The following is a 15,579-nucleotide window of genomic DNA, read 5'->3' as shown; positions in this document are numbered from 1 at the left end:
TTATACCTTGTCCTCCAGCTCGCTGATTCGATCCTCGGCTTCATCTGGCTTGCTCTTGATTCCTTCTGCTGTGTTCTTCAATTCAGAAATTGTATTCATTTCCTCTTGTCTCTCATTGGTAGTTTCTATGTCCTTTTTCATGCTGACATAGTTTGCAGTAAGTTCCTCGTAGTTTCCCTGCAGTTTTTTGTAATTCTCTCTGAGCTCACTGAACTCATTGAGCTTCCTTAGAACTGTTGCTTGGAACTCAATATCTGATAGTTGACTTGCCTCTATTTCATTTAGTTCTCGTTCTGCGGAGTCCTCCTTTCCCTTTGAGTGGGGCGATTTCTTTGTCTTCCCATTATTTGTGAGACTCTTCTCTTTTGCTTCTGCTTCTTAAGTTGATCTGTCTTGATTTCCTGACTTTGTGGTGTGAACTTCTATGGTAGGAGACCGCTGTTTGTTTGTTTTTTTTCTTCTGGTTCTGCCTCTGATGATGTCAGATGTTGACCCTGTCTGACCTTAGACAGTCTGTTTGAGACTTCCAGGAATCTACTGTCTATGGCTGTCTCTTTCAGCTGTTAATCTAGTCACTCTGCATTCAGCAGGCCTTCTTAGATACCTCAGGGCAGGGTGTAATCCCTCTTGGGGGCGGGGTTATTGGGTCATCTCATGCTGCTGCTGTATGGGGGTGGAGTCAGCACTGGGGTCCTGCCAGCTACTTTTCTCCGTTTTCTCCCCAAAGCCTCCATCTCCAGTCTCTCCTCAAGTGTCTCCAGACCTCTCTGCACCCCCTGTAGCCAGGGATCTGCTATCCGTGGATGACAGTCTGCACTGAGCAGGCGGCTTAGCACAGGGTAGGGTGTAATCCCAACGGGGGGATGGGGTTATTGGGTACTCTGATGCTGCTGCCGCTCAGGGGCAGTGGTCTCCACCTGAGCAAGATTGCTGCTGCCACATGGGGGATGAGTCAGCACTGAGATCCCACTGGCTACTCTCTCAGTTCTCTCTCCAAAGCCTACTTCCCCAGTCTCAGGTGTCTCTAGCCCACTCTGCCCCACCTTTACCAGAGACCAGGGTAAGTGTCTGCAAATAAAAATGTATGCGTTGGCCCTTTAAATGGTTCCTTGTGTCTCCGGCCTCCTGTCTCTGGCAGAGAGCAACCCTGCTGCTTTTCGCAGCTGGCTGTTTTCTGTGTACTTTTTGGGCTCTGGTGGTGTAGGCTAGCGATCCCTGCTTAAGGTTTAGACCCTGCTCTTCTCAGGGGGATCCAACTGCCTGTTTCAATATCCTTCTGGTGCTGCCACCCATCAGCGCCCTGCCTGCCATCTCCAGTTTCTACCGCACTCCTTACCAGTTAGATTGCGCTAAAGCCGATGCTTCTGTTTCGAACATTACAAAGCTTTTCTCTCGCTGTTGTTCAGTTGTTTGTTCCAGGTGATTTCTCCACAATTTAGTTTTAATTCCAGGTTGGTCCTGAGAGGAGGTCAGTGTGACTTCCCCCTCACTCCTCCGCCATCTTGATTTTCAAAGAGAAGGCTATTATTTTTAGTAGTTTTAAGTTCAGTGACATTAGGCACGTTTACAGTGTTATGCAATGTAAAGGGTGTTTGACTGGAAAATACATAGCTTCAGAAATGTAATAGATGAATCTTTGACTCTGGATCTTTAAAGGGAAGGAAGTTGGGATGTTTAGAATCTAGTTACAGGAGGGAGAAGAATGCCTTTCCTTAGTTCACCTTTCAGTGCCTCTGTCAGTGATGGTATATATAGGTGGGCAGAATTACAAGGCTACATGGGCAAGGAGGCTTGTGGCCAAGTCAGAAGACATTGAGTCTTTGTTCAGAACAGGATAAAAAGGGAAATTGTTGTGAGAAAAGTTGCTTATTTTAAACCATAGAAAACCTGGACATGATGGAAAATGATGTAAATGTACACGTGTGTGTGTGTGTGTGTGTGTTTTATATCCCACCATATTTGAAGAAGAGTTTGTGTTGGCTAATTAACAAAGATACATATTTTATTTACCTTTTAATGGAAGAGTACAAAAAAATTGGAAGAAAAAAATGGAGATATGATTACCATAGTACGATTACAGCACAGAATTCATGCCAAAGAAAGTCTCCACTCTTTGTCTCTCAGCTTTCTACCAGCTAAGAAAAGGGGAAAATACATAATCTGTGGCCATAGGATCAAAACAAACCAGGGCTCAGGAGGTCAGCGTTGCTCAGATTAGAGACCTCAGAACATTTCCCCTTCCATTATCACAAAGAAATCACTAATGTAGAAGACCACATCTGTAATTTCTCAAGTGAATACTGTAATGAATTTAATGGGAGAGTGCTGTGCCCCTTGATCTAGATTAATGACATAATGTCAAAGTAAAATTCAGGAAAGGTAGTTCTGTCAGGGGTCAGATTAACATAATTCAAATGCTTTGCTCTTTCATGTTCAGACTTAAGAGTAAAATTACAGTTGCTACAGTAATGTTTCCCTCTCTTCAGCCCGTTTAAGGACTTTGTGATTTTGCCATTTTTGTGTACCTTGTGTAATTTATTTACTTAATATCTTTATTTAAATTTCCTTACATATTTTGACTCACTCTAGGTTTGAGCTGTTTGTTTAATAAATCTTATTACTGGAAACTTTTACTATTTTCATCTTGAATGTAAAGAACATCCAGTTAAGATTTTGGGTTTTCAGAATCTAATTTGAAATGAATAGTGATGTCTTATAATTTGAAGTGGCCACTGATTCGAGTGAGCTACCTGAAACTGGAGCCTGGGGTGAGATAACATAAATACATTTTATTTCTGTTCAATAGTCTTTTAGTACAGTGACCATGAGTTTTCTGCCTATTGAGAGAATGTATATTCACTAAGTAAAGCTTTCTTAAATATTGTGAAACAAAGGATATTTTTTCTGTAAGCTATAAAGGAGCAGAGCCCTGGTAATTTAAGTAAATTAATGGATTGTTTGGCAGCCTGGGGGTAGAAATCCCTTGTCTTCTGACCTTTGGCATGTTGGTGGTTTGCCTGGTTGCATATGTTTACTCACCTGAGTTACTTCTCTGCTTCTGTTTACATACCTCCCACTTATCACTGAAATGTATCTTGTGTTCTCTTGTTTCAGAGCTCAAGCATTGACTTTCTAGCAAGCCAAGGATTTGATTTTAATAAAGTTTTTCGCAATGGTAAGATTACTCGTGACTTATCGTTAGATCTTGTAAATGTGGATTTGATTGAGAATTATCTTTTTGTGCTTGCTCTCTGAGACAGAATCTCAGGTTTCTAGTACATGACATGGAACCTTAGAGTTTTTAAAAAACTCTTCTATTGTGCCTTTTTCCCCCTAGCCTAGTCAACAGTGAATTGAACAGGAAAGTAGATGCTACTTTGTTTAGCTCTGATGAGGCTTCTCAAATTCCTGATTTCATTGAGTGGTGTTTATTCATAGTTTATTCTCTGAGTTACTTATACATAGTGGTAATGTAGAATAACATAGTTTATTCTCTGAGTTACTTAGACATAGTGGTAATGTAGAATAACATAGTTATTTATACTTTATTCTGTGTGATTTACTCTTCTGATACCTGTGGGGAATGCTTCCCTGTTTTCTTTCAGTGAGACAAATGGTACTGACATTGTACTTTAAAAAATAGCCATATTCTTGTAATTGTGTAATGAAAAACTCTCTTTTCCTATTGTTGCTTATTTTATAATTGTAGATGGTTTCTCTATTTCTCATGGGAGGAAAGGTCTACACAGACTGTACAATCATGATCGGTAACTTGCTGGTGTGATAGGCTGTTCGGCGCCCCGTGAGAAGAGATTGTCTCATCCCATGCCTTTGGTGCATAGCATGATTTCGCTCTTTCAGGGGATGGTGACCTTTAAATATTTGATGAATACATGTTTGACATTAGAGCACACCAGAGTGGCTTTTCTTCTTCCATCCATTTATTTCCTGAACAGTGCTTAGAAAACCTCTGATTTTAACTAGCATTATTAAGCACCTGGTGCTACAAGGTTAATAACCACTTTTAAATTAATTATTCTCCTAAATTACATTCTTTTCCATGGCAAATACAGCTTTATTAGGTAAGGGAAGGAAAAAGGTTTTTTTTCCAACAGTGGTGCTAGAACATAGACTTTAAATAAATTCATTTTGCCTCAGTGTGACCTTCCTGGGGGGCCTTTAGAACAAATGCCATGTTGTTATTTAATTGATTCAGTGGTAATGCATCATAATTTCTATTGATGATTTTGATTTTTGGTAGTACTAAAAAGTTTTAGAGCCCAGACTGCTTAATGTAGTGGGTGAATGAACCAACTGGGTAACACAATTTGGATATATAAATTAATTTCTTTCCCTTTTGGCTCATACTTGACTCTGAAAGACATTATAAAATGCAAGTTCTACACACCACAAAGTCAGGAAATCAAGACAGATCAACTTAAGAAGCAGAAGCAAAAGAGAAGAGTCTCACAAATAATGGGAAGACAAAGAAATCGCCCCACTCAAAGGGAAAGGAGGACTCCGCAGAACGAGAACTAAATGAAATAGAGGCAAGTCAACTATCAGATATTGAGTTCCAAGCAACAGTTCTAAGGAAGCTCAATGAGTTCAGTGAGCTCAGAGAGAATTACAAAAAACTGCAGGGAAACTACGAGGAACTTACTGCAAACTATGTCAGCATGAAAAAGGACATAGAAACTACCAATGAGAGACAAGAGGAAATGAATACAATTTCTGAATTGAAGAACACAGCAGAAGGAATCAAGAGCAAGCCAGATGAAGCCGAGGATCGAATCAGCGAGCTGGAGGACAAGGTATAAAAAAGCTCCCAGGAAGAGCAAGAAAATGAAAAAAGACTCAAAAAGAAGGAAGAGGCATTTAGGGAAATGCGGGACAACCTGAAACGTACTCATGTCCGTATAATAGGGATACCAGAAGGAGAAGAGGATGAGGAAGGGATAAGAGTGCCTGTCTGAAAAAGTAATGATGGAAAACTTCCCTAACTGGAGGAGAGAAAAAGTCACACAAGTCCAGGAAGCACAGAGGGTTCCCCTCCAAAGGAACCCAATGAGGCCCACTCCAAGACACATCATCATTAAAATGACAAATATCAAAGACAAACAGAGAATCCTAAAGGCAGCAAGGGAGAAAGAGGTAGTCTAACACATAAGGGAACCCCGACACGGCTAGCATCTGACTTCTCAAGAGAAACACTGTAAGCCAGAAGGGAGTGGCAAGAAGTATTCCAAGTCGTGAAAAGCAAAGGCCTGCAACCAAGACTGCTCAACCCAGCAAGGCTCTCAATTAAAATGGAAGGTGAAATAAGGAGTTTCCCAGACAAAAGATGGCTAAAAGAATACACCGCCACCAAACCAGCACTGCAAAATATGCTAAAGGGACTGCTTTAAGATGAAGAAAAAGTTTCTAGGAATACCCAGTTCCTTTCAGAGTTGCCAGTACTTGAATTACCAATATTTTTAATACATATTAATCTGATTGTGACAATGGTGCGTTATTTTAATTGTTCCTTTATTATTTGTTGAAACTAAACCTGTTTTTGTAGATTTCTTGCCTATTTCTGTTGTTTTTAAAAAGCTTTAAATGACTTTTTGGTATTCTTTATCCATTTTTTGATTAAATGTTTGCAGAATTTTTTTCCCTAAACTACAAGAGAAAACAAAACAAACCATTAACCCTTGTTTAGATGTGTTGCAGATACTTTCCTATTCTAGTCCTTGTCCTTTAACATTTTTTATATGCATATTACTATATAGTTAAATGTTTAATAAAGTCATATTGTCAATATTTATAGCTTCTGGGGTTGAATATTTTACTTCAGGGCAAGAAAAATATTAGTTCTGTTTTCTTCTAAAACTGCTTAGATTCTGCATATTGATTTTTAACGCATCTGAATATTTCTTGTATAATGTGTGAATTAGGGCTCTATATTTGTTTTATTTCAAGTAATAGTGGTCCACCCACCTTATTTGTGGAATAAGCCTTATTTTACCCACTGATTGGAAATATCCACTTAATCATATATTACATTGTTAGATATATGCGTTTGTCTCTAGAATGCTCATTATATTTCATTGATCTACTTGATTATTTCTGTGCTGGTGTCATGTTGGTTTAATTGCTGAGACTTTATAATGGTTTCACATTTTTTAAATATTTTATAATTAACGTTGACATTAAAAAATAAATAAAATCAGTCTACATTTAAGAAAGAAAGAAAGAGAGAGATGGGAACTCCTACCTTTTGCAACAACAGGGATGGAACTGGAGAATATTAAGCTAAGTGAAATAAGCCAGTTGATGAAAGACAGATACCCTATGATCTCCCCTATAAGTGGACTCTATTCAACAAAATAAACTAACGAACAAAATAAACCACAACCATGGAAACATGGAGCAGACTGCAAGTGACCAGAGGGGAGGGGGAAGAGGACAATGGTGGAAAGAAGGGGAAGGGACTAGACAAAGAATATGTATGAACGGGCCCACGGACATGGACAACAGAGTGGGAATTGATTGTGGGAGCGGGGGATGGGAGTGGGATGGGTGGAGGAGGGTAAAGGGGGGAAAAATTGAGACAACTGTAATAGAATTAACATGATAAGAAACTTGTGCATGGTTAATGAAAACATGAGCAGAATGAAAAAGGAACCATCCGTATGGGAAAATGTATTTGCGAATGGTACATTAGATAGGGGTTTGATCTCCAAAATGTATAAAGAACTCCACAACTCCAAGAAGGCAAACAATCCAATTAAAAATGGACAAAGGAGCTGGGCAGACACTTCTACAAGGAAGAGATACAGATGACCCAGAGACATATGAAAGGATGCTCAGCATCACCAGCCATCAGAGAAATGCAAATTAAAACCACAGTGAGATACCGCTTCACACCAGTCAGAATGGTCATCATAAACAGATCAACAAACAGTGGGTGCTAGAGAGGCTGTGTAGAAAAAGGAACCCTAGTACACTGTTGGTGGGAATGCAGACCGGTGCAGCCACTGTGGAAAACTGTTTGGAATTTCCTCAAAAACTAAAAACCGCACTGCCTTTTGACTCAGCAATTCCACTGCTGGGATTGTACCCTAAGAATCCCAAAACAGCAATTCAGAAGAACCTATGCACCATAATGTTCATAGCAGCACAATGTACAATAAGAAAGTCCTGCAACATATATCTCCATCAGTAAATGAGTGGGTCAAAAAACTATGGTACATTTACACAATGGAATACTACTCTGGAGGAAGAAAGAAATAAAGAATTACTACACTTCGCGACAGCATTGATGGAACTAGAGGGCATTATGCTAAGTGAAATAAGCCAGGGGGGCGAAAGAGAAATCATGTGATTTCACTTATAAGTGGTACCTAACCAACAAAACAAAGAAACAAGGAAAATATAACCAGCAACATTGAAAGAAAAAAGAAACCCACTGAATCAAGAGGGAAGGAGGGAGGAGGGGGTGAGGAAAGGGAAGGGAAGGGTCAAGTCAAGGAGCACGTATAAAGGACCCATGGACAAAGCCAATGTCTGAAGGGATTGAGGGAAGGAGGTTGGGGAAGGGGGCAGGGGAGAGTGGCAGCAGGAAAATAGAGACAAATGTATTTTGACAATAAAAAAAACAAGAAGTGAAAAAAAATGCAAGTTCTAAATGTGGTTAGAGCAGTATATTAGGATAAGCACAAAAATCTTTTGTAGGAAGTACTTTAACCAGACTTGTATGGATGTAGTATAGTTTCAGCCTGATGGTTTTATTTTCAGAAAAGGAGAGAAACAGCCAATTTAGAGTGTGCCTCAATTGTTTTATAATCAGGCCTTGGAATATTTTAGTCAAAGATGAATTAGGACTCCCAGTCCATCTATTATTACCAAGACTGTTATATTCATGCTGTTGTTGATATTCTAAATCTGATCTAGACCTTCATTTCTTTTCCTTATCCAATATTTCCAGTCACGCTCCATAAGTGCCAGACTGCTTCTCTTGGTAGTCTTACCAGAAGTGGCTTTGACTTCCTTTTCCATAAGGGAACCAGGTGACTCCTTGTTACCATTCTCCCTACAGCCTGTCAAACACAGGTGGTTTTTACTCCACTCTCTTTTTATATCTCCAGCCAGACAGAATAAGGTATCCTTGCTTACCTGTGCCACTTTCAAACCACCTGAATTCCCTCTGAGGAGCCACAGTTAGGACTGTCACCCAGCTCTGCCACCTTTCTTTGTGTTGATTTCATGGGCATGGCATTCAGCAAAGTGTGAGCAGCCTTGGCTTTGGCTCATTGTCTTTCTCTCCACTCCTGCCTCTGTATTCATTCTTGGTGACTCCTCTATCAACCAGCATGACCAGCAAATGCTGTGTCTGGTCTCTCTCTTGACCAGGTGGTCAGCAGTCCTTGCTTCTACCTTCCATTAGCCATCTACTTCCTTGATAGGTCTTATCACCCACTTCCAGCATTTCTCTTTGAGAGCTACCTCCTGTTCTTCTCATTCACTTACTCCAGTACCTCTTTTCAGCAATCTGTTGGCCGCCATTGCTTTTTCACTGTAAGTGTCCTGCCATTCTCCTGTCTTGACTTTTCTCCTTATCTGCGAGGTCCTTCAGATCCTTCCTTCCTTCCCTTACTCCCCTCTCCCTCCATTGCACTTGCTGGTTGGATCTGACCACCTAACTGGGTGGATCCCCGAATGTTGCTGGAAAACATGATACATCTGAGTTAATTTGTCGCTTTAAATTCATGACCACAAGCTTCAAATGATCAGTCATCCTAAAAAATCATACTTATCTGACTTAGAAATTTCCTTCCCAGCTCTCTAAAATGTCTTGTTTTTTACTGTATCTCTCTCCAAACTTCCCACCCCACCTTATGACTATGCCTCTTAATGAAAATAGAAGAAAGCAGAGAAGAGCTGCTGCATGCTTGTTCTTCCTACCAGACCCACGTCTGGACTCAGCCTTCTTACTTCTGTTCTTTATAGTGTAGAGGAGTCTCTGTGCCTGTCAATGGCTAGTCCCTGTTTCCTTGTCAAGCACTGGCTCCTCTAGTTTGCCCTTTTCTCTCCTGAATTATTTTCCCTTTTTACCTTTTTCCCTGTATCATTCCTGTTTATATATTCCCTAACTTTGAACTGAAATTGGTAGTTCCTTCCATAATGAATGTAAGCAACAACCTCAGTACTGTGTTAGTATCTGGTACAGATGTGGTTTTCTAACTTTGTCATACTTCTTTTGTTTTTTTTATTGTATTTCGTTTATGCTATTACAGTTGTCCCAACTTTTCCCTCTTTAGCCCTCCCCACCCAACACCCCCTATTCCCTCAGGCAGTCCCCACACTTGTTCATGTCCGTAGGTCATGTGTATAGGTTTTTTGGCTACTTCATTTCCTATACTGTACTTTACGTTCCCATGGCTGTTCTGTAACTACCTATTAGTACTTCTTAATCCCATCACTTCTTCACCCAAACACCCACCTGGCAACCATCAAAACACTCTCTGTATCCATGATTCTGTCTCTGTTCTTGTTTGCTTAGTTTGTTTTTTAGACTCAATTGTTGATAGATATGTATTATTGCCATTTTATTGTTCATAGTTTTGATTATCTTTTTCTTAGGTCCCTTTTACATTTCATATAATAATGGTTTGGTGGTGATGAACTCCTTTAGGTTTGTCTTGTCTGGGAATCTCTTTATCTGCCCTTTGATTCTCAATGATATCTTTGCTGGGCAGAGCAATCTTAACTGTAGTTCCCACTTGTCATGACTTTGAGTATTTCTTGCCACTCCCTTCTAGCTGGCAGTTTCTTTTGAGAAATCGGCTGATAGTCTGATGGGAATTCCCTTGAAAGTGACTATCTGCTTTTCTCTTGCTGCTTTTCTTTTGCTCTTTTTATCTTTAACCTTTAGCATTTTAATTATGATGTATCTTGTAGTGGGCCTCTTTGTATCCATCTTGTTTGGGAGTCTCTGTGCTTCCTGAAATTGCATGTCTTTTTCCTTCACCAAATCAGGGAAGTTTTCTTTCAGTATTTTTTCAAATAGATTTCCAATTTCTTGTTTATCTTCTCTTCCTGGGACCTACAATGCGAATATTGGAACACTTGAAGTTGCGCAAGAGGCTGCTTACATAATCCTCATTTTTTTGGATTTTTTTCTTCTTGTTGTTCTGATTAGTTGTTTTTTGCTTCCTTATGTTCCACATCATCAGTTTGACTTGGCTTCATCTATTCCTCTGTTGTTTCCCTGTAAATTGTTCTCATTTCAATTAGGGCATCCTTTGTTTGACTGGATCTTTTTTATGCTGCCGAGGTCCTCACTAAGTTCCTTGAGCATCCTTATAACCAGTGTTTTAAACTCTGCATCTGACAGCATTTTGTCTAGTTGTTTTTCTGGAGTTTTGATCTGTTGTTTCATCTGGGTCGTGTTTATCTCCTTATTTTGGCAGCCTCCCTGTGTTTGTTTCAGTGTACTAGATAGAGCTGCTGTGACTCCCTGTTTTGGTAGCATGGCCTAATGGAGTAGGTATCCTGTAGGGTTCAGTGGCACAGCCACCCCTATCACCCAAGCTACGTACTCAAGGTGTGCCCTTTGTGTAGGCTGAGTACACCTTCTTCTTGTAGTTGAGCCTGAGTTGCTGTTGGCAGGTCAATGGGAGGGATTTACCCAGGCCAGTCAGCTACAAGGACCGGCTATGACTACTTAACCACCAACCTCTGCCCTCAATGTGCGGGGGCAGGGTGGAGGTGCTCTAGAGTGGTCCGCAGCTGTACACTGGGTGCGCTGACTCTGGCGTTTCCCTGGTGGTGCAGGCCATGGTCAGTCCCCACCTGTTGTCCACCTGGGTTTTCCTGCCTGAGCTATAAAGCAATCTGAGGCAGCTTTACTTGTGCTGGGCCTGGATATTCCAAGGTGAAGCCAAACTGTGAATCTAGGCTGCTGGATGCTAATGTTTTACCTGGGGCCACTTAGCAAGAGGTGTTGGGGCTGGAGGCTCAGTGAGGCCAGCTGTTTCTTGTTTGAGAGGATTTAGGAAATTGGGAAGCATGAGCTAAGACCAATCATTCACACGGAAAAGCAGCTTGGTGGGCCTGTAAATTGGGTGGGGCGGAGTCTCTGGGGATCTCTAAGGTGGATCAAACAGTGTTAGTGAGGTCGATGGAATCTCAGATATGGCACTAGCTTGCTGGCTCTGGGACTTCGTAGGGGGTAGGATTTAGAAGAGTGACTATGGCCTCTGTCTTGATGCCAGACACTTCAGTTTCTCCCTGTGTGCCACTGGTAGCTTTCAAGCTGCTACCTCGGTGCTGTAGCTGAGAAATGACTCTGAGTGCGTGAGTCTGTGTGTGGATTCTTTAAGAGGAACTGCTTGGGGCTCCAGCAGTGTCTTCTACCAACTCAGTCCCTGCTGGGTTTTTCAGCCAGGAGTTGTGGGGACTTACCTTCCTGCTGCTGGAATCCTGGGTGGGAGTGCCTGGTGTTGGGCTGGGACTCCTCACTCCCGAAATATCCTTCCCAAATTTTTATCCACCACACATATGTGCGACCAGCCTATTCTGCATCTGCGCCCCTCCTACCAGTCTGGATGGATGCGGTTTCTTTAATTCCATAGTTGTCAGATTTCCATTCAACTTGATTTCTGATGGTTTTAAGTGAGAGTGGTTCTGTAGTTTAGTTGTAATTTTGATGTGGTTGTGCAAGGTGGCAAGCCATATATACCTATGCTGCCATCTTGACCGGAAGTCCATAGCATGGTTTTTAATAAGCTCTGTCATAGCAGTGAAGATAATGTCCTACGTCTCGGCATGATGGTTGTCAAGTACAGTCCATCTCTTGGTCTCCTCTTAGTGGCCTGGACTAGCCCCATGGCCCTAATTCCATCGTTGTTTCTACAGAGTTTGTTGGTATCCCATGGCTTTAAGAACAAATATATCCTGATGTTGCCTAAATTTCTCTAAACTCTTTTTATTCTGCACTATAGATTTATATAAATTTTTAATTTATATATACCCTTAGATGATTTCATATATCCAGCAGGTAGCTTTTGATTTTCATCCTTGGAGCCCCCAACCTATTCTTTTCCTATTTTTCCCTACCTTGTTAAGCGGCCCTATCATCTTCCCAATTGCTTAAACTTAATATCATCATTTTTTATCTAGCTTTTCCCTTTATTCTTCACCTACAGTACATCAACATGTTCTGCCTCTCCCATCTCTAAAAACTATTCTCCCTGTCTTTATAGTCTAAGACAGCGTACAAACTATGGCCCACTGTCTATTTAGTAAATAAATTTTTATTGGGACATAGTCATCCTCACTCATTTACTCATTGTATATTTCCTTTTATGCCACAAGAGCAGAGCTGAGTAGTTGCAACAGAGACCCATACAAGCCTGAAACATTTACTGTTTGTCCCTTTACGAAAAAATTTATTGACCTCTGATGTAGGTGATCATCTCCTGCCTGGATGATTACAATGGACACTTGCTTGTAGCTCTGACTTCCCTACTCCAACTCTCACAGGAGTCAAAGTGCTCTTTTAAAAACAGGAAGTAGGCAATGTAGTTATCTTGCTTAAAATCTTCTAATGGTATCCAATTTCTGTTAGAATAAAATAAATTTTTATTTTGGCCTATAAAGGCTTGTGTAATCTTGTTTCATTCCATCTCCAACCTGGCCATTCCATGTTCATTGTGTTCTGGCCATACCAGTTTCCTTACTGTTTTTGGAAAAGTCCAAGCCATTTCCATTCACAGTGTGTTTATACTTACTCTCTTTCTGGAAATACTCTTCTCCCAGTTCTTTGGCTGTCTGATTCAATCTTATCATTTGGATCTTCACTCACAGTGGCCTTCTTTGATCATTCTGGCTAAAGTGATTCCCTCCACTACAGGGCAGGATGCATGTACTTTGTTCAGTTAGATTCTCCCAGAATTGAATACAGTTCTTGAAACAACATACGTGCCAAGTAAAAATTTGTTGAAAGAAGAATGAATAAATGGAGTGCATGATGAGACAAACATTTCAAAATTATTTGCTTTTCTGTTGATTTTTTTGAACTATCGTTAAATATGGTAAGCCATTCCTGAGTATTTTAGGCTCTTTGGTTTGTTAAACAGTTTTTATGTTAAACAGTAACTTGTACTAATGCATTTTTTTAAAAACTGTATTTAGGAATTCCATATTTAAATCAGGAAGAAGAAAGACAGTTAAGAGAGCAATATGATGAAAAACGTTTACAGTCCAATGGTGCAGGAGCTCTATCGTATGTGTCTCCTAACACATCAAAATGTCCTGTGACGATTCCTGAGGATCAGAAGAAATTTATTGACCAAGTGGTGTAAGTTCTAAACTGGAACCGAATGTGCATCATGTAGTGTGTATTGGGGCAAGACTGACATTTGTATCTTGAACCTGTACTGCATACATACTGTACACGCAGAGAGGAGTGATGTTGTGATTGGCAGGATTTAATTATGGCATATCTGAATTTGTGTGACAATAGCACATTGTAAATAGGATTCTGTGTGCTATGCTTAGGCTTGTTGCATGTCACTGGGAAGACCTTCTACAAGGACCTGGCAGCCACTGTGTAGTTCCTCTGAAGGCAGAGGAATGAAACAAGTCCATCCAGATACTTGCAACATGCCCATGTCTTTTTTTCTGGCAGTGAAGTTTCAGACAAGCCAGTGTGCCATCTAGGAAATGTCTAGACTTGCTTAATTCACTTATCAGTAGAAATGCTTTACTAGAAGAGTAGAAATTTAAATTATTTGTACTGATGTATCCTCGAGGGGTTGTCACTAATTAATAACAATTAAAAAATGCCAAAATAATTATTCTTTAAGCCTTATTGAAGTAAAAAATTATAATATGATTTATTAAAATTACATTGTCTTACATTCTCTTATTAAAATTTATTTTAGACAGAGAAATACCGATTTGTTGTTCTTATTAGTGCATTCATTGGTTGATTCTTGTTTGTACCCTGACTGAGTATCAAACCCACAACCTTGGTGTATCAGAATGGTGCTCTAACCAACTGAGTTACCCGGCCAGGGCATATGTTCTTATATTTAGATAGCTTTTGAGTATGAATGTTCTGTTGGTTGATGACTTTATTCCTTGAAGGTATTGACAGTCACGTTTTTATTTTAATTCCTCAGAGAGAAAATAGAAGATTTATTACAAAGTGAAGAAAATAAGAACTTGGATTTAGAGCCATGTACGGGGTTAGTTGCCCTGAATCCTTTTACGTCTTCTTTTTGGGGAAAGGTAGATGATTTCTGGCATGTGCTATATTTGATCTTTTAAAAACACCTTCATAAATAGCCTTTTTATTACAGGTATACTCCCTAGATTTAAGCATTAACTTTTAACATTAATACAGTGGGGATGATGGTGTATTGAGACACTGAATGCTTTGTCCCATTCTGGAGGGGAGAAAACTGTTGAGCAACTTTGGTTTAAAGTTTATGTTCAAGAGTGGCACAATTATTTTAGCCTCGTGGAGTACTTAATGCATAAACATTTTAGAAGAGAAGGATTTACTCTCAGGCTACTTCTATCCTTTTAATTTTTCTCTGTAGTGAAAAACATCTTAACTTTCTTTTTATTTTGTGACTAGCTTCACAAAAGAATTTTAGTGTATCTGTCTACCTTAAACACTCTTTATAAGCCCCGGGAACTAGTACTGTAGTTAGACAGGAACTTGACCTCTTCTATAAAGGTAGTATAATAATAATAAAGAACTTTTGATGAAGACAAGTAGTGATAAATCTTAATGCTACAAGCGTCCTGCCCAGTTTTGTTTGCATATTACCTGTCACTTTTATTGAAATCTCTTAAAAATTAAATGTCTTTCCCTACCAGTGCTTGGTCAGTAGGATTTTTTTTTAATGAGCCAAGATGAATACTTTTCCTTTTATTTTTATAGGTTCCAAAGAAAACTAATTTATCAGACTTTGAGCTGGAAGTAAGTGTTTATATTATATGCAAGAGCTCTGTGAGGAACCCAGCATTTAAAAACTAAAGATAATGTCATAGTCCTTATTTCATTTATAGAATTCTGCAGTACTTGGTGATTTGATATTACATGTTCTTTTTTTTTTTTAAAGATTTTATTTATTTTTAGAGCGAGGGGAGGGGACAGAGAAAAAGAGGGAGAGAAACACCCATATGCGACAGAAACATTGATCAGTTGCCTCTTGCATGCTCCCAGGTGGGGACCTGGCCCGCAACCCAGGGATGCGCCCTGACTGGGAACTGATGACCTTTCAGTGTGTGGGACAACACCCAACTCACTGAGCTACACCAGTCAGGGTGACCATCCCACATTGTTGTGCAGTGCTTTATTTTATTTCCCTTTGTTTTCTTAAGTTGAATACCACTTATTTTTTTGTTGCTGCTTTTTAATAGATGCTTTAAAGCTTTTAAAATTTCTCTTAATTATCACTTTGGCTTTGTTAAGTTCTGGGTGTGTAGTGTTTTTGCCCTAAGAAAGTATATAATAAAGATTTGGTTTTAAGACCTAGGAAATACTCAGCTCAATTCTTTTTATAAATAATGTTT

At 39.7% G+C, this 15,579-nt stretch overlaps 1 protein-coding gene across 3 annotated transcripts in view; it reads left to right on the top strand.

The window, feature by feature from the left end:
• PARN (poly(A)-specific ribonuclease) overlaps positions 1-15,579 on the top strand; it is a 173,095-nt gene that overhangs the window by 7,808 nt on the left and 149,708 nt on the right. For all 3 annotated transcript variants that reach the window (XM_054589602.1, XM_054589603.1, XM_054589604.1), the window contains exons 6-9: positions 3,115-3,175; positions 13,183-13,348; positions 14,175-14,240; positions 14,945-14,983. In XM_054589602.1, coding sequence (XP_054445577.1) covers positions 3,115-3,175; positions 13,183-13,348; positions 14,175-14,240; positions 14,945-14,983 — 332 coding nt within the window. The remainder of the gene's footprint in view (positions 1-3,114; positions 3,176-13,182; positions 13,349-14,174; positions 14,241-14,944; positions 14,984-15,579) is intronic.

The sequence above is a fragment of the Pteronotus mesoamericanus genome, unplaced genomic scaffold, assembly GCF_021234165.1.
Source record: "Pteronotus mesoamericanus isolate MK-2021 breed Mesoamerican mustached bat unplaced genomic scaffold, CSHL_Meso_final scaffold_167, whole genome shotgun sequence".
NCBI lineage: Eukaryota > Metazoa > Chordata > Mammalia > Chiroptera > Mormoopidae > Pteronotus > Pteronotus mesoamericanus.
This window is presented reverse-complemented; position numbering and strand designations above follow the sequence as displayed.